The 17,847-nt window shown below is 47.2% G+C and overlaps 2 protein-coding genes across 6 annotated transcripts in view; one reads left to right on the forward strand and one right to left on the reverse strand.

Annotated features, from left to right (window-relative positions):
• Positions 1–30: 30 nt before the first annotated feature.
• LOC104140251 (retinol dehydrogenase 12) lies at positions 31–13,515 on the forward strand. Of its 2 annotated transcripts, none has more exons than XM_068946227.1 (7): positions 31–1,668; positions 3,295–3,413; positions 5,906–6,061; positions 6,698–6,802; positions 7,267–7,476; positions 8,256–8,445; positions 10,261–13,515. In XM_068946227.1, exons 1-7 carry the CDS (start codon positions 1,466–1,468, stop codon positions 10,361–10,363), a joined length of 1,086 nt encoding a protein of 361 aa, XP_068802328.1. In that variant the 5' UTR covers positions 31–1,465; the 3' UTR covers positions 10,364–13,515. The 2 variants fall into 2 exon arrangements, with proteins under 2 accessions (XP_068802328.1, XP_068802329.1); XM_068946228.1 differs by lacking the exon at positions 31–1,668 and adding an exon at positions 2,695–2,939 and having other exon boundaries at positions 10,261–11,857.
• ZFYVE26 (zinc finger FYVE-type containing 26) overlaps positions 12,683–17,847 on the reverse strand; it is a 54,565-nt gene continuing 49,400 nt past the window's right edge. For all 4 annotated transcript variants that reach the window (XM_068946225.1, XM_068946224.1, XM_068946223.1 and 1 more), the window contains exons 39-41: positions 17,024–17,206; positions 16,273–16,317; positions 12,683–15,145 (exon numbers count right to left, since the gene is read on the reverse strand). In XM_068946225.1, coding sequence (XP_068802326.1) covers positions 14,936–15,145; positions 16,273–16,317; positions 17,024–17,206 — 438 coding nt within the window. In that variant the 3' untranslated portion in view covers positions 12,683–14,935. The remainder of the gene's footprint in view (positions 15,146–16,272; positions 16,318–17,023; positions 17,207–17,847) is intronic.

A 17,847-nucleotide genomic window follows, 5' to 3' on the forward strand; every position in this document is an offset into this window, starting at 1 on the left:
CAGTGCCCGCTGGGGCGCGTAGGCTGCGCGGGGGCGGCGGGGCGGGCGCGGCTGAAGCTGCAGCCGATGTTTCCCGGCCCGAAAGAGGCTTTACGTGAAACGTCTTCGTTCCGACTGCGATGGCAGGTCGCGTCTGCGGTTAGCGTCTTTGTGTCGTACAGGTGGTATACCTTGACAGGAAGGCACGCCCTGAAACAGGCTTTTTCCCCGGAGGGGTGTGTGTGTGCAGGGCCCTGGGTTCCAGCTGCTTCTCGAGAACCAGGAAGGCGGGCTGCGGCCAGGCCGCCGCGCTGTCTGCAGCTGGGGCCAGGACGCGCGTCTGCAGGGAAGCTCAGGTACCAGGAGGCAAAGCAATTTGGTGCCCCGGACTTTTGCTTTAACTCTCTGGTAGAGGTGAGAGTGAACATCTGCGGACTGAACACGGACTTGGAGGCAGGAGCGTGTCCCCCAGCCCTTTATATGTGTGGGCATATAGGTATACGTACCCATTTTGTACGTTTTGCTGGGGTTAATATCATAAATTTAGGAATGACGCTAAGAAAGGGCTTAAAGATAAATGACCTTACTTTGACGTTTTGCATAACTGTCCTCCAGACCACTCCTGAGCTTTCTCTTCAGGTATTTCCCAGCCGAATAATAGGAAAGTTTTATTAAGACAGCAGAACTATTGTTTAAAATAGTTCAGAAAGACAAAGGTTAGAGATGTGTACTCCATCGGGAGAAAACATTAGACCGAAGGTGCAGAGCCAGCTGGCTTTATACTGCAAGCTGATATTTCAAGTAGGGTAGTACATTTACAGCAAAGAGCTAAACGTGAATCTCTTAGCGTAGCAACCAGGCTCAGTGGAAGAGGACTCTAGAGCAGCTAGCACAGCTGAAATTCCTTTCACCTTAGTGGAATTAAGTGACATTAGTGGGTGAAGTAGGGGCATTGCACACACGTGTGAGGTGCCTGCTGTCTTGCAAACGTTGCTCTCAGGGCAGCACAGCGCCGAGCCCCACAGCCAGTGTCCGACAGCCAGGGTGCCCAGACCTGCGCGGTGGTCTCTGAGCCGGAGGGGATGCTCAGGGCGGCACCGGGGAGGCTGGCCCGGGCACCGGCCTGCTCCTCCGCAGCCAGGCTACTGCTGCAGCGCCGGGGCAAGCAAGCAAAAACGTGTCGTTCGCCCACAGCGCAGGCAGGGATTTAAACGAAATCACAGCGTGGGTAACTTTAAGGAAAACCTAGGGGGGACATAGAGCTCTTCAGCCGTGATCGAGGACACGCGGAACCGCACCGGACCTCCGCGGCCAGGAGGCAGCGGTGCGCGCCTCCGCCACCGGGGTCCGCTGCGGGCTCCGCTCCTGGGGGGGGGGCGGCTCCGGACTACAGCTCCCGGCATGCCGTGCGGGGGGGGGCGGTGGCGGCTGCGGACTACAGCTCCCGGCATGCTGTGCGGGGGCCCTCCGGACTACAGCTCCCGGCATGCCGCGCGCGGAAGCGGCTGCGGACTACAGCTCCCGGCATACCTCGCGTCTCGGGGGCGGGGCCTCCCGTTGGCCCGGGCTGCCAGGCAGAGCGGCGGCGAGCATGGAGCCGGCGGCGGCGATGCTCAGCTGCTGGGGAGCCGTGCTGGGGACGGCTGTCTCACTCCCGCTTCTCCTCCTTGTGGCAGCCCCCTACCTCAGGTCTGTCGGGGCTGCTGTACGCGTGTTTTGGGTGCGCGGGGAGCCCTCCTGGGCGCGGATGGGAGAGGGGGCAGGTCGCGTCGTCCGTGCCGGCGCCGGGAGCGGGTGCAGCACCCGGGCGCAGGCCGGGGTGTGTCGTTATTTCAGGGGTCCGGGGGCCTAGTGTTTGCATGCGCGTGAGTCTGTGACTCTTAAAAAAAAATAAATAAATAAAAAAGCTCGTACAGGAATTTAAGCAAGGCGATCGCAGCCAGCCCCGTCTGGCGCCGGCTGTGTTAAATCTGTGCAAGCTCTCAGCGGGCTTGGTTTCTGCGTTCGTAAAATAAATGAATAAATAAATAAATACAAATCATTCAATGCCTGTGCAGAAAATAAAAGATATATAGAAATATCCGTTCTTCAGTAGCACCTTTAATGTCTAGGAAGAAGGATTAGGTAAAAAAAAATCCTGGTTGCTTGGGTCTTTGTCCCCATCAGGTTTTAGGTTTTTTTTTAAAAGGAAGGTAAATAAAATAGTTTTTTTTTTTAACCTCGTGGGGCTAAAATGTTACTTCAACTTCTCTAGCTCTCGTGTCTAATTAACAATGTATTTGAAACAATCTCGCGCATGCCCTAGGATTTGGGATGCTCTTAGGTCTCCGCTCAGTTTTTGCCCTAGTTTCTGTGCTCTTCTGTATCAGCTACTGGGAGACAATAGAAAGCAACAGCTGCCCCAGCTGCGAGCAGTAGGCTGGCTCGCACCTCCGTCTGCTCCTCGAGAGGTGGCTTGAAATGTTTCTGCCTGCCTTTCCTCAGGCTCCCACAGCTGGAAATTTATTCCGGGAAAGGCGTCCCGCCTAGGAGGCAGAAATACAGCTGCGCCGCTGTATCCGGCGGTCCGAGCGGGGCTCCGGCGGCGGCGGCTCGGCGGGGCGGGCAGCCGCCGCCGCGCCCATGGGCTCAGCCGCCGCATGGCCGCCTGCCGATGGCGGCAGCCAATGGGGAGCCGTGGCTCCACTTTGTGCAACGGCGCGGCCGGGCGAAGCCGGCGCGAGGGCGGCGGTTGGAGGGCGGCGGGGGCCCGACCGAGAGCGACGCGACTGGCCTCTCCCGCCGGGCTAGCGGCGTGGCTGCGAGTTTCTTGGTGGCAGTGCGGCAGCACGGCGTGGAAACCCGAGCCTCACCCGCGAGGGCCTGGGAGAGGCGCCTCTGTGCCAGGCGGTGATGGTGCCCGCCCTTCTGTCCTCGCCGAGCCTTCCTCTCCGCACGACTGGCCGTCAGCTGCGCCGAGGGTGAGCTGGGCTTGTCGGCTCTGTGTTCGAGCACTGGCGCTACGCTCAAAGCAGAGGGGTTTGAAGATGACTAGGAACCTGGCGTGGTGGCTTGATCGGGACACCTAATCAGAGGAGGCAGCTGCTGGAAGCTTGAGGAGGGAAGGAGGGGTGTAGTGAACTGGCAGGTGGAACCACTTTAGGTAACTCTCCACATGAATCACAGGTTATTCTGAGAGCAGTAACTGGCCCAGCTGCTGGGGCACAGCCAACCAAGAGCTGTAAGTGATTAGCCCTGGCCTGTACCTCATAACCAGAAAAACTGTCCTTGGACCTTTTCTTGTTATCCTCTTGTTCCTGTTATCTTCTTTTCCAGGAGGTATGTTGCTGGAGGACAGTGTAAGTCAACAGCTAAGCTAGATGGGAAGGTGGTGATAATCACAGGAGCCAACACAGGCATTGGGAAGGAGACAGCCAGAGATCTTGCACGAAGAGGCAAGTCACTGTCCTACATCAGCAAGCATCCCTTTGAAACTGATATGTGTGCGCATGTGTATCAGTAGTCCCTTTTCTGGATCTAAGGGAGGATTATCTTGCACTCCCATCTATAGAGTTGGGAGTCTAACAGATAGCACCTAGTTATCCTTTTTCTTGGTGAAAACCCCAGCTGCAAGATATAATGGTGGTGGGAACGTGTCCTGATGGCACATTACTCTGGTGCAGAGGCCCGAACAGCCTTTGGAGTTGGTCATGCTCTACAGCATACTTGCATATTACAGAGGAGCCCAAATGTTGTTTCTCCAGAGGCTGTAACCACTGAGTCACAAGTCCCCCGTTCCTCAACTGCTTTCATTGTATCAAGGTGTATCTTGTGACATGAGAAAGCACTGCACTACAACCCTTTTGAGAGGACTGGGGAAGTTCCTGGTATCACTGGGCCACCACATTTGTTAGAAGCTGGGAAATGGCTTAGGTTCACTGGTGTTTGTTTTAGTTATTCATGTTTCAAGCTAATTTGGTTTAAATGCTTTTTGGCTAACTGGTGTGGAGATTAACGTAGCAGTTCATAATCAGTTTAGAAACTATTCTGGCTGGGGTCTGTTAGGCAAGAGGGCCAAACTCAGTTGCCCAGTGGGGCGAGGTTGTTGCAGCTCCATGTCCACAGGTCCAGCCAGTCGCCAGGCTGAGAATGTATCCCCAGTAGGCACCTGCACAAACACGCATATACTACATATAGACACAAGGCTGGCCACACAGATCAGCTCAGACAAACACACTCGGCACTCACACATATGGCACCAACAGCCTCATCCTGTTTCTGTCTCTGGCTGATCAGGAGGAAGGTCTGTTAGTGGGATATATATACATACATACAGTGTGGATCCCTCCAGCACCAGGGCTTAGACACTCAGTTCAGCCCTGGCCCCTGGATCCCCGGTCTCCCCAGTTTGCTGGCACCTGGACATATGAGCCCCTGAAGTCTGCAGCCCCGCTCCACTTGCTGGTACAGACCCCCTCACTCGCGCATGTGCACACACACACACTGTACATCCATTCAGTAGCTGGCCTTGGACATGTAGTCCATCAAGTAGTTGGTCCTACATCCTTTGTCTTTCAGGTGCCTCACCCCTAGATGCACACAGACACACATGTCTCCCAATCAACCCCTCCAGGCCCTATGGTCCCTCTGGTGGTTGGCTGGGACTCCTTGGTTCCCACAGTAGCCGAGTGCCCCTGTGTTCTTGTCCTTAGAGAGAGGCGCATGCAAAAACACACACACGTCTCCCAATCAACCCCAGATCCTACAGGCTCTCTGGCAGTTGGATGGGACTCCCCTTGTCACTCTGGTAGCCGGGTGTCCCTGTGGTCTCGCCCTTCTTAGAGTCCCACACGCATACCCAGCTCCCTTCACCTACTCACCAGCTAGTCCGGCTTGGTATTTGTAAGTGATCACACGCTCGCTTGTGTACCCTCCCTCACTCGTTCCAGTTGCTGACACCCCAGACACATAGGCCCTCTGACCCATGGTCTCAGTCCAGTCCCTGGTCCCACTCCAGTCTTCCACCAGAAACCACTGGTACTTGGTTTCACTCATTCCAGTCTCTCCACTTGCTGACACCACAGACACATGGGTCCCTATGACTGTGCATCTGAGTGCCAGTTAGTGGCACTCAGACCACCACACTTGCACATACATACAGAATAGAGAGTTTCTCACCCATGAAAATAGTTAGAAAGGAATTTAATAAGCAGATGGGACAAAGTGCACTGATCAGATGCAGGGCATAGCCAGGCAAGCCTACAGACTAGGCCCATTTCTATCCCCATATCCCTCTATTTTCCCCTGCTATTTCTCCCCAAATCACCTAGATCCCTCCCTTTCTCTGCATTTGGTTCCTCTCCTAAACATCCCATAAACAGTCTTGTGCCATCTCAAAATGCTCTTCTCCTGCATCCCACAATGTGTCCCATACCCCTAGGGAGTAACCCCTCTTAGCCTGAGAGCTCCTCTGGTTGACTCATTGTGATGGGTTTCACACCTGGACCAGGGGCTGATGCTCTCCTGGGACAGCCCTGGGAGGAGCCAGACAGGGTGTTATTCAGGTTCCTTTAGCTGCCGTTGTCTCTCTGCGCTCCTTTGTGCTTGTAGAGATGAGCTTTTTACCACGTAACCTGAAAAGGTCCAAGTATCTGCCTGTGCTACTGACTGGACGCTCCCATTATAGGGACAACAGTAACAGTGTAGTGGTACACATGCCTGACCTGGGAAAAGCTGGAGAGGCACGCTTCAGATGTGCTTTGTCCTGGTCTGAGGACAGCTCTGGGCTGCCCTAGAGCTAGCAACGTACTGGTTGATGCCAGTTCCCTAAACTAGCAATATGTTGTTTGTAGGTGCTGTGGGTAGTCAGCTTGCTTGTCATAGCCCTGCTCCTCCAGCCTACTTCCAGTGCTCTCAGCTTGGGTTCCTGCTTATTTCCCCCTTGCAGGTGCGAGGGTGATTGTTGCCTGCAGAGACATAGCAAAGGGAGACGCTGCAGCCAGTGAAATCCGAGCTGAAACGGGGAACCAGCAGGTCATTGTGAAAAAACTGGACTTGGCTGATACAAAGTCCATCCGGGAGTTTGCTGAGAACTTTCTAGCAGGTACAGCCCCTAGATACTTCTTTTCAATGGGAATATTTATCAAGGACCGCTCACTCTCTGCCCTTCAGTGCTAAGGAAGGGATGTGGCTGGGTGTGTCCTGGGAGCATTATTGCCCTGCTCTATTCCCGTACCTGCTGTTAACTTGCTGGGTGACCATGTCCGTATCATAGGGGTTTTAAAGGCAGCAGCTGAGAGTGTTGTGTGAGTGATGCACACTGCTGATGTGACTAGGCAATATCTTCCCCTTCATTATACGGATCTCATTTGCTATACCTGGAATTGTTCTGTGTGACAAACTCCTTTCTGGGCAAGGGCAGAAAAATGAGACTCTGTCTTGGAAGCCAGTTCCACCCTCCAGAGCCATCAGCATGCCTGGACAAGAGGATGGGGTTCTACTTCGATGCCAGTGGATTCTAGCAGATGCTGAGTTCCTGGCCTGTGTACTCCCGAACCATGTTGGGAACCATGGTTTGACAGCAGGGGCCTGTCAGAGGCCACGACCTAGTTTGTGGTAGGGAGAGTTATTCTGATTTTGTTGAGGAAATGTGGCTGCAACTCAGATGGGCATGGAGTTTTTTGGCTGACTGTCTTTCGTCCCTGTTGCCCTATTTAATAACGTCTGTTGTTTCTTGCAGAGGAGAAGGAACTCCATATCCTCATTAACAATGCTGGGGTAATGTTATGCCCTTACTCCAAGACAGCTGATGGCTTTGAGATGCACCTGGGAGTCAATCACCTCGGTAAGACTAGCGGCGTCATGTTTTTAACTCAATGTCTGTGGCAAAATACCAAAGGGAAATTCTGCTTCTGGATTTTCTCTTCCTTATCCTTCCTTTCTGGGAGAGAACTGAAGACCAGTACTAGAGCCCTGGAGATAGAAGCTGTTTTCCTCTGGGCTCAAATGTCATGGAAAGGAATAATGCAATGTATTTGCTTATCATGGACCTAGTTTAAGAATCTCTAGATGTCACCTGGGACATACATACAAAATATATGACAGCTCCAGGTTTTTGAAGCTGAGGAGAACTTAACGGCTCGTGAAAGTTTAGCTGTTGATCCAGTGCGCCTTCTTTCGCCTGGACTTGAAATGACGGTAGCAGTAGGCTAGAGCGTGCAAGTAATATGTTGAAAGCACTTTGAAATTCCAGCAGGGGAAGGCTTCAGAGAAGGATGAAATATTCTAACTTTTCCTCTCTTCCTTAAGGTCACTTTCTCTTGACCTTCCTATTGCTGGAGCGTCTGAAGCAGTCTGCCCCGGCCCGCATAGTGAATGTGTCCTCACTAGCTCATCACGGAGGCCGAATCCGCTTCCATGACCTCCATGGTGAGAAGAGCTACAATCGCGGCCTTGCCTACTGTCACAGCAAACTGGCTAATGTGCTCTTCACGCGGGAGTTGGCGAGGCGGCTGCAAGGCAAGTCTCAAAGAGAGCAGAGTGTTTGTCTGCTTGGTTTCTGAGCACCATGTGTGAGTCGGGTAGATTGAAGAAAAGTCTAAAAATTGGATATGCAGAAATAAAATGGTTTGAGCAAGGGTCACTGATAGCTGGTTGATGCAGGGAGAAAATATCTCCTGTCTGTGGAACCAGGAGACTTGACCGAAAACTAGCTGCATCCAAGCAAGCAATTGTATTACGTGGGTAGGAACTAGAAGGACTTAGAGCTGAACGTAATGTCTGGCAACTGCAGTCTGCAGTGAAAGAACTACACCAGTCTCAGCTGTCTTAAATGTTGAAGGCCAGTAAAACAGAAGCATAGGACTAGACAGCACCTCTTAAGTCACAGCATCTCTGTCACAGCTACATTATTCAGTCCTTTCCTTAAACTTAATTAAGTAGTATTTATTTTACTAAAACAGAAGCAGTGTTTTCTCTAGGAACACAGTATTACAGTAAATCAAAAAGATCTGGTCCTCTCAAAAGCTTGATGGAAACTGCTGCTGTTTTAGCATCCAGGTCCTCGAGCAAGTTGCTTTGCAAAGGCATGTAGTGACTGCAGTGCTTGGAAGGGAGTGGGAGAAGCTCCAGCAAGCAGTGGGCATTTCATTGGCTGTCCTAGTATCCATGCCTCGACTTCTTCTTTTAATCTATTGAATATTTGCTGATCAAATCAAGGAGGATGGTACCCCTTTGCATTAAGGCAAGTCTGATGCATGCAGATTTGGATCACTTGGATCACTTTGTTTTCCCCACAGGTACTAAAGTTACAGCAAACTCTCTCCACCCTGGCTCTGTCCGTTCTGAACTGGTCCGGCACTCGTTTGTAATGACATGGTTGTGGAAGATGTTCTCATTTTTCTTGAAGACGCCTTGGGAGGGAGCTCAGACTAGCGTGTACTGTGCAGTAGCAGAGGAGCTAGACTCTGTGACAGGACAGTATTTCAGGTGGGTGAAAGCTGCTGATGTGATGTGAAGTTACGGAGATGATGTGAAGGCAACCTTGCTTGACTGGAAGAGTAAGTAATATTGTCATTTGTTATTGCAGAAGGGACTGTGTAAGATGTTGCCATAGCTCACCCGAATAAGGTGGAAGGTGACAGAAACAGGGGCCCCACCCTTTCCAGGTCTTTTCCAAGGAGTATTGTGTTACAAGGAACAACTGACCTGTGCAACACTTCAGGCAATAGCTGTTCCCATAGTGCTAAGAGTATCACTGTACTGGAAGTGCAGGAGAGGCTGTCACATGCTCCGAGTTCTAATCCTGATCTGCCTTAGACTTTAGCAAATCACTGCAGCAGAGCTGTTTAGTTAATGAGGTCACTGGAGTCAACCATGGGAAAGACCAGTTTGCTTCTCCTTGTAGTTTTAGCCTGCTGGAGCAGAAAGCGCCTGCACTCACAGGGAAGGGGGAGGCGTGATTCAATTCCTTTCAGGTCAAATGGGGCAAGATTAGTGGGAGGAGCAAAAACGCATGCTTCTGCTCCTGTAGGAAGTAAGATTTTTTTTCCAGTACTAGGCTAAAATTAGGTATGTAACAAAATTACTTGATTTGCCTGAGTGAAAGATACAGCAGCTGGGAGGCTGTGGTGTTTTGGTTTTAGCATGGATACTGTTGGAGCCTGTACTTCTCTGCAGAGCTTTCCTCTCATGATAAGTAACCAGATTATTCTCGGTAATGGTTTTTCTGATCTTCACTTGGAGCTTGTACCATCTTAATCAGACTCGAGTATATAAATAGGTGCTTTAATCTTCCCTGCGTGATTGTCTCTCCCAGGATCTAAATGGAGCATTTGTGTGCTAGAATACAGAAAACTTAGGTAGATTTTAACTTCAGAATAGAAGAAACAGTTTTGGACTGAGTGGGAAACAAAGAGATGAAACAGTTATTCACAAATGTGCCTGACTTTATAGTGGACTGGCCTAAAATAATTTCCAGGCAATAGAATATAAAGCATAAGTACAAACAAAAAAAAAACCCTTATGAGCTACAGCAAGACAGGCAAAGTCCACTATAGTCTGTGCAGTATGGGGTATAAAACTGCTTTTCTGCAGCGTCTAGAATGATTAGAAATCTCAGGGAATGTGATTTCCTCTGCTCCCTTAAGCCCCACATCCATTGCAGCATGTAGCTAGTAAGATAAGAATGCATGATCCCTATTCTAGACAGCATGCTGTTTGGTTGCAGCACCTGAGAAAAAAGAGCCACAGTACAGATGATAAAGGAAAAAGGCATAATGTAAAACACTACAAGGTTATTATAGTTTACCATCCTGGGGCAGCTCTGCCTTTGGTGAACTGGTAGTATAGTAGGATGAATCAGATGGGATAAGTAGCTTTGAATGAAGGGCTGTTTGAGTGGCTTTATGCAGCGTTTACTGGAAGAGCTGCTCGGCTAGCATTTACAGTTCTTTTCAGCAGTATTAGTGAAAGCTTACACTGAAGAGTATATAGCTCAGCGTATCCAGGCTAGGTTTTCTTTTAAGAGTCAAGAGAGCAGATAGAGAAACAGATGTAGAGCCAGTTCTTGGTGCCATGGGGGAAGATTCCTCTTCCCTAGCCAGGTAGAAAGGAAGCCTTCCCAAGGGGGCTTAGCAGCAGCCCTTGCTCATCTGCTAGTTATCCTCCCACCCTTCAACTGGGCTTGATGTTAAACTGATAGAAAACACCGCCCCTCTTCTTACCATATACATTTCAGTATTATAATGCAGAGAGAGATGTTTGACTTACTTTAAAAAAAAAAAAAAATTGTTCCCCTTACAGTGATTGCCAGCCAGCATATGTATCTCCACGAGGGCGGGATGATGACACAGCAAAGAAGCTCTGGAGTGTGAGCTGTGAGCTCCTAGGCATCCAGTGGGACTGAACAGTACAGACCTCAAGCATGCAAGCGGCTGACTGTGGTGATGCCTTTCCTGGGAAGAGCACTGCTGAGAGACCTCAAGACAAGAGCTTTGGCACTTCCAGATGCCCTCATGATGGTTCAGTGGACACAATCTAATATGAATTTCTGGAATATTATAAGGAGTGAGATTAGTAAGCAGCCAGTCCCCTTTCCTAGCTGGAGACTTAGAGCACAAATGCAGCTATTAACTGATATTTACTTGATATTCCACAGCCAGGTGCTAACTGTGCTCTGGCTCTAGAATAGAAGTGAGGGGCTTGCAGTCTTCTGTCTAGATTATGAAGCAATGAAGACCTCCCTTTATTGATTTTTTTCCCCCCCTATTGCAGTAGTAATAAATCCTAAATTTATGCTCTAAGGTTATTTTCAGTTTCTAGTATTTGACCTGGCAGAGTAGGAGGAGTACTTTTTAGAGTATTAAGGTTTATGGCAATTACATGTAATACAAATACTCTCTAGCACACAGAAACAGGTGTTGGCCTTTTTGTGCCAAGCATTAAAGTTTTCAGCTGGAATTAAGTATTGTTCCATATATGCTCTGTAAGAAGTTGGGCCATAGCTACTGAAGCACCTTGTCCCCAAATAACCATTGATTAGAGTAAGTAAACTAAGTGTCTGTATATTTTTGAGGACCCAGGTCTCAATGCAGTTGACTGGGAGGTTAAATGCTGCAGGAATGCTGCAACCTTATCAGCAAGTTATCTTATCTTAAAATATTGACATTGCTGCTGTGAAGCATTAAGCAAAGACAGTGTAAAAGTTGTCCAAATAAAACCACCAGCTGCGCTTTAAATGACTTCAGAACTCAGAACTACAAGAGAGCAGAATGAGTAAAGAACTTTTCAACTATATTGAAAGAACAAAAATCTTCAGCTGAGCCTTCCAACTTAAAGCAGCTGGCATTTAGACGGGAAACTAGCAGAAGCAAAACAGTTCAAGTAGGGATCAGCACCGTCTTGGTGTTATAGTCATTTTTGCTAACGGACAGGAAAATAAGACTTACATGGAAGTCTTCACATTTGTCTGCCCAGTGGTTACTGGACTAGGCTAGCGGAAGCTGCCATCCTGGCCTTGCAGTACCAGACAGCCTGTGTGTTCAAAGGGCAGCTTGGTCAATCCACATACTGATGGGGTTGCTCCCTTGGAACTGTGCTCATGTGCTACTTACTTTGGTTCAAATTGCTACAGTGAGACCAGTAATCTGAGATCTTTCTGAAAGACCTAAGCAGCTAGAAAACAAGTGCTACAGCTCATAGGATTATCTTCCGCTTCTGAAAAGAAAAAAAAAACCAAACAAATGGTTTTCAACCTACACATGAGCATTCCACTGTGACAAACTACCAGTTTTAGAAAGCAAATGCAAGTTTTATGGTTAATTCTGCTTGGAGGTTATCCATGCAGCTCAGTCCTGAGCTACTTCCGAGCAACACTAAATAAAGCCATTTTCTTTTTACAGCAGAGTAACATACCTTCCTTCAGAAATGTTGAAGCAGTTTAGTTGGTGCTGCTGCTATCTGCACCTGCCTTACCAGTGTAAAGAACTCAGTTTGTGTTACATTAAGTCTCTGTGTTTCTCTGTCACACTGTCTTGTTTCCTCCCTTGTTATGCTTCACCTTGAATGTGAATCCACAACTAAGAATGCTACCAGGTACCTGTACTGCAGGCTTGGCTTTCTGTCTCTGTGTAACTCTGATCTTGAAAAGGCTTTTCAAGAGCAATAGAAACCACCAAAAAAAGGGATGAGAGTGTCTCTGGCCCAAATACTTTCCCATTGAAGGTCAACACTTTTCTTGAAGAAGCAGGACTGCAGATCTAACAGGGCATGTAACAATGTATTCCCATAGACACACACACACAGGCACGCACGCAGAGTCCCTTTTTGACCTTGGGCAAGTTATTTATCCCTTCTTCTAAAGTTGATCTGTAAAATGAGGCAACTTAAGCTCATTAAGCTGCCTCAAAGGGAGGCTGTAACAGAGTTAGATTAACTTGAAAAGCACTCTGAAAAAGATTAGTGGTCTGTGAGAGTGCATGTATAAAGCAATGGGATGAAATAAAATAGTTAACACGACTGAGCTGGCTTCCAGGAGGACTAAAATGTGATATTCCAATAGCTTTAAATATTGAAGATGCTATAGCAAAGAGATTTTTGCACTAGAGGAGATTTTCCCCCCCCGCAACCTTCCCTCTGCTAAGAATAGCCAAAAAAGCAAGACAACTCTAGAAAGAGATTCCCCAGCTATGTTGAAGTTAAAAAAAACAAAACAAAACAGAAGATATGTTAAGAGACCTTCAGTGATAACACTTTATTTTTTTTTGTTTGCATTGTAAACAAACCTTGGTCATTAATACAGAAATTTAACTGGCAGTATTGAATCCATTTTTGATGCTGAACATTCCTACACCCATTGATAATTGCACTATCATGACACAAGGCAGTTAGTCAGGATCAGAATTCCAGTTCTGCTGGTAAGAGAAAGGTCTCTACGAGTCCAGGTTAAGAACTATCAAACAAACACTGTATAAAGTGCATCAAGTACAGTGCAAAAAGGTCAAGGAGAAAGGCAGGCAAAGAACTGACTGGTCTGCATGGCAAGCTCCACACTCTCTCTCTTCTCTTCATGCTATATACAGTTACTGAGGGACTAGAGCAGAAATGTAGATATTGGTGCAATGCATATCTAGATGCCCACAACAGTAGAAACCACCCCACTTTTTATTAGAGATTTGGAAGTGATTGAAGACATGGATACTGTCACATTTTAGGATTAGCCTAACAGCTGTAATCTGATGGAAAGCTAGGTCAGTCTCGTCAAGAAAACAAAAGCAGCTTTCATTAGCACTGCTCACTAATGAGATCGTGCAAATCTAGGGTTGGCAAATTCTGAAATGTAAATGTAGTCCTTTCCGACTGTTTAGCTCAGAGACGCGTCTAGCCCCATGCTAGTGAGTGAAGCGCCTCAAAAAAATAGATGTGCATGTCATGGGACACTGTTCATGAAAGGACACTGTTCAAAGGAAATGAACCAAATCTTTCTCATCTCCATGGAAGTCTGTTCTGTCGCTACAGTGAGTTTGGGGATAGTGCAAGACCCTTATTTGACAGTCTCAATTTCTTTATGTATTAAAACTATTTACAGTTATATTACTCTTCAGAAACCTAAATTAGTCTGTTTTTTTCTTCTTTTGCAGAAAGTAAACAACTAAACAGTTTAACAATTACAAACACTGTACTATTTTTTCCCCCACCCTCTTGTATTGAAGTACATGTAAACTGCAAACACATACTCTTATGGATTGTCTCCCACCTTTTTCCAAAACAAAAAAACAAACCAAAAAAAAACCTCGCCCACCAAAACACCCCCCCAACAAAACAGCAGCAGCACCCCGCCCCCCCCAAAGAAAAACCAGTGCAAAAGCTACTGTTCACTCCTTGAGCTATAGAGTACTTCCTTTCCACCTGTCCTAATGCACTCCAGAGCAAACTCAGGCGATGTATTGATTTGTACAGTTTATGTCCAATTAACAAAAATTGTCTGGTGCTCTGTTGTGCCTGATAGGGAAAGATTTTTTTTTTTTCTTCCTTACCAGGATAAAGCAAGCCACATGCAAAAAACCCCCCACCAATCCCTTCATGACAGGAATACAAACTGCCTGTTGAATTTTAATATAGCTCTATCTTTCCATGTCTCCTGCTCTATCTGATGTGAAATCGTGGAAGTGTATTGGCAACAGTTTAGTGATAAGCCTGCATCACTACAATTTATTTGATAGTGTAGAGAAGAAAGAGGTAGGCCATTTTTAACCATTTTAAAATATTTTTTTTCCCTTTGTACTCCCCTTTCCTGGAGATCCCCCTTTTAACTTCATCCATCCAGTAAGGGCTCAAGTGCCATGCATATGTCAGACAGTGCAACTGGTAAGTAGAAACCTGCCTAGAAGAACCAGTTTCTACCTTTTCTGAGCAAACTAAAAAATTGAGTACACTGCACTAACAGGGAAAGGAAGGGGGGGATAGCAGTAGTTTGTATAAAGACTTAAAAAAAAAAAAAAAGCAGTCTTTTTAGTTCAGTTGCTGTAAAAGAAGATCTTCCAGTCTTCAGAAATTTTACAGGGAAACTCATAATCACAAAGTTTTATACTCTAAGCTACATCAAGCTGATGAGATTTTACCATCCTCTCTATGCAGGTTTTCTGGGTTAAAAATAAGAACCATGCCAAAAAGATCAGTGTCTTTCTAAAATACACGAGTGCCTCTTCCATAAACTTAAAAAGTCGTCTTGCTTGTTCAGTTTGAAAATTTCACACACACACAAAAAAAGGCCAAAAAACACCCTGAGGTAGCAACCATTGTTTGTCAAAATGTAGGACTGGCACTTGTAAATTAGTTCCCTTCCTTTTAACCAGACGTTAGCAGCTTACGTTTGCCACCAACACCAGTCAAGAGACTTCCCTTCTACCAAGCAATCGCTGAACCACACACCTTTGAGCTGTCCTGAAGTCATCCCTTCTTGGATAGTAGTGAACGCCAGTTACTTACTCCTGCCCTGGGAAAGCCGATTTCTCATGTTGGGCTGGTGCACTGAGAGCCATTGGGCACAGATGGCCTGCACTACATCATCGCCACTGTCCTCAGCCAGCTGTTGCACATGTTGGACTAGCTGCACTGCTCTGGTGTTCTCCTGTCTCACCGAGACTAGGTAGGCAGAACGCAATTTGTTGCACATCAGGTAGGCTTGGATCTGAAACAGAAAAGGCAGTCAGAACTTTATTAGAAGGCTGCAGTAAACTAACTTAAAAACAAGCTTAGGCACAGGTTCACTGGAAAAAATGTAGTGCAGAAGCCTGTTGTACAAGGCACTAGCAGCATATTATGAAGCAGAGTATGCCATGGAGCAGATTCCACTGTAAGAGATGAACAGACTGGTATATTTTACGTCTCTGTCTCTCCTAGAAAGTCCTTTACAATATCACCATGAAATCAACATCAGGAATCCTATTTTGTGCACTAATTTTCGTACCCTCATATCAAAGGTTCTAAAGCAGTCATTTTCTTCTGTTGCTTAGTTCTTGAAGCGGTCTCATCTTTCAGCCATAAACCCTATACCATGGCAGAATGAACAGTCCATTTTTCAATCCGCATAAAACACTGACTGTTAGTTGGAGAAGGACAGAGGAGAGTTCCCAGCTATGCCACTGATTTCTCACATGATCTATGACAATCCACAAACTAAGCTACAGCCTCTTCATCTATAAACACGCGTCTGGGGTCCACATACTTATCTGTGACTCTACAGTGATTTGACAGGCTGATACTAAAGCTAACAAGAGTCATTGAAAGCAAGTAGTTTAGGCCTCACTTCCTCTCAGAAAGAAAGTGTATCAAAATTGGTTTTATTATTAAGTTTTATTATTTAACTCCCTATAAGAAGAGAAATAGTATAATCCTGAAAGAAGAGTAAGCTGAAATGCTCATATTGGAGGTATGTTGTTCCTTATCAGCTGCCTGCCACCACAGGAAGCTTACATATGCATATGTGAAAGACAAGGTAACGTGAACAAGCAACCCACCATGAGCCACTCTGAAATATATTTTCTTCCACTGTTAACAAATGCCTAGTTCTCTCACTCCAAGGAAAGTCAAGGAACTAGTAAGGATAACATCAAGCAATACCTTCATGTCACAGCTCTACCGTGACAAATGCCACAGCCTTGAGCAATTCACTGTGATCTCTATAATCTGGGAAGCGGCCTTCAAAACTTCTGCTCAAGTCAGGATGGGAGATGGTGGAAGAGAACACACAGCCTGCAGACTAAAACTGGGCTCCTCAGCTCCTACTAAAGGGTTTCCTACTGTGCTTTTACTTACCTTGTTTTCATCACTGTCCATATCCTGAATCAGATTATCGAGATCCTGCATCCAAAAAAGGGAAAAGGTGTTCATGTTTAGATGACTATAGTTTGCAAATCATTCCCTCTCCAAAGACCAAACCTCTCCACAGAGCATGGACTGCTGAGATCACAGCCAGACGTTTACACCATCCCAACTGCTAGTGCTGCAGATGTAAAAAATAAAAGTCCAGTTCTTCCCTTTACCACAGCTTCCCCTGCCTGCCATGTCTGTGAGATGTCTCTAGAGAACAGTCAGGTCAGTCTCTCATCCCTTTGCCTGATTAGTAAAACTTCATAGAGGACCTTCCATTCTCTCACTGGGATGGAAAAGACATTGTGGCAGGCATAGGGAATCTTACAATTGTTTCCTATGAAGACAGGAAGTTTCTGTCTCTGCGCGTGCTCTCTTTCAGCCAGGGAAGCTTTATGGAAGGGAATGCCTCCCACCCCCCATCAAGAGCATCTGGCACAATTCTGTTGGGCAAAGGTTCTCTCCCCGTTGTGGGTGCTCGTTTGGCAAGCACCGAGTAGAAGCATGTAACAGTCTCTCAGAGTAACTAACTTAAGAGAAAACACATTCTCCTATCTTTAAATAATGCATGAAGTACGGGACCAGGGGATTTAAAGGAGATGCTAGAAGAGCAACACAGGCACCACTGGACAGTTTCTCTGTAGCCTGTACTGTATATACCCATTTTCAAAAGGGAGACAACACAGGAGAGCATTACCTCAGCAGGTATGTTCTTGAATTCGTTCAGGCAGCTTATGATGATGTTATCTCCATCATTTTTGGCTGCAACTCCAGACTCACTGACACACTTGAGGAGCTGCCGGATCTCACTGTACTTCTGCTGCTTCACCAGCTGCTTGGCCACTTTGCTGTACACTTCTGTAGCCTCCAGCTGGAAGTCCTAGAGGTGATTGGAACAGCAGAGCAACATGTTAGATGTCCTCAGCAGGTTCTCTCACAGGCACTGTGTACAACACACAATCTCTACTGAAGACAAAGTATCAGAGCATGCTCCAAAAAGCCAAAGCTGTTTTGGTGGCCTCTAGTTTCCCAGTCAGCACAGCTCAGAACTGAATCACAGAATGGTCAAGGTTGGAAGGGACCTCTGGAGATCATCTAGTCCAACCTCCCTGCTCAAGCAGGGTCCTCTAGAGCACATTGCACAGGATCGCATCCAGACAGGTTTTGAATATCTCCAGCGAAGGAGACTCCACTACCTCTCTGGGCAACCTGTGCCAGTGCTCCGTCACCCTCACAGGAAAGAAGTTTTTCCTCAGGTTCAGATGGAACTGCCTGTGTTTCAGTTTGTGCCCGTTGCCTCTTGTCCTGTCGCTGGGCACCACGGAGAAGAGAGTGGCCTCATCTTCTTGACATCCTCCCTTCAGATACTTATACACATGGATCAGATCCCCCCTCAGTCTTCTCTTCTCCAGACTGAACAGGCCCAGCTCTCGCAGCCTTTCTTCACAGGAGAGATGCTCCAGGCCCCTCACCCTCTTTGTAGCCCTCTGCTGCACTCGCTCCATAGCGCCATGTCTCTTT

Source organism: Struthio camelus, chromosome 5 (assembly GCF_040807025.1).
Source record: "Struthio camelus isolate bStrCam1 chromosome 5, bStrCam1.hap1, whole genome shotgun sequence".
Lineage (NCBI taxonomy): Eukaryota > Metazoa > Chordata > Aves > Struthioniformes > Struthionidae > Struthio > Struthio camelus.

Excerpts from the sequence above, each read along its gene's own strand:
- LOC104140251 (XM_068946227.1), top strand. The coding sequence starts at position 1,466 with ATGCCGCGCGCGGAAGCGGCTGCGGACTACAGCTCCCGGCATACCTCG. Across the intron at positions 6,803-7,266 it reads CCTGGGAGTCAATCACCTCG|GTCACTTTCTCTTGACCTTC; the intron begins GTAAGACTAGCG and ends CTCTTCCTTAAG. Across the intron at positions 8,446-10,260 it reads GTGACAGGACAGTATTTCAG|TGATTGCCAGCCAGCATATG; the intron begins GTGGGTGAAAGC and ends TTCCCCTTACAG.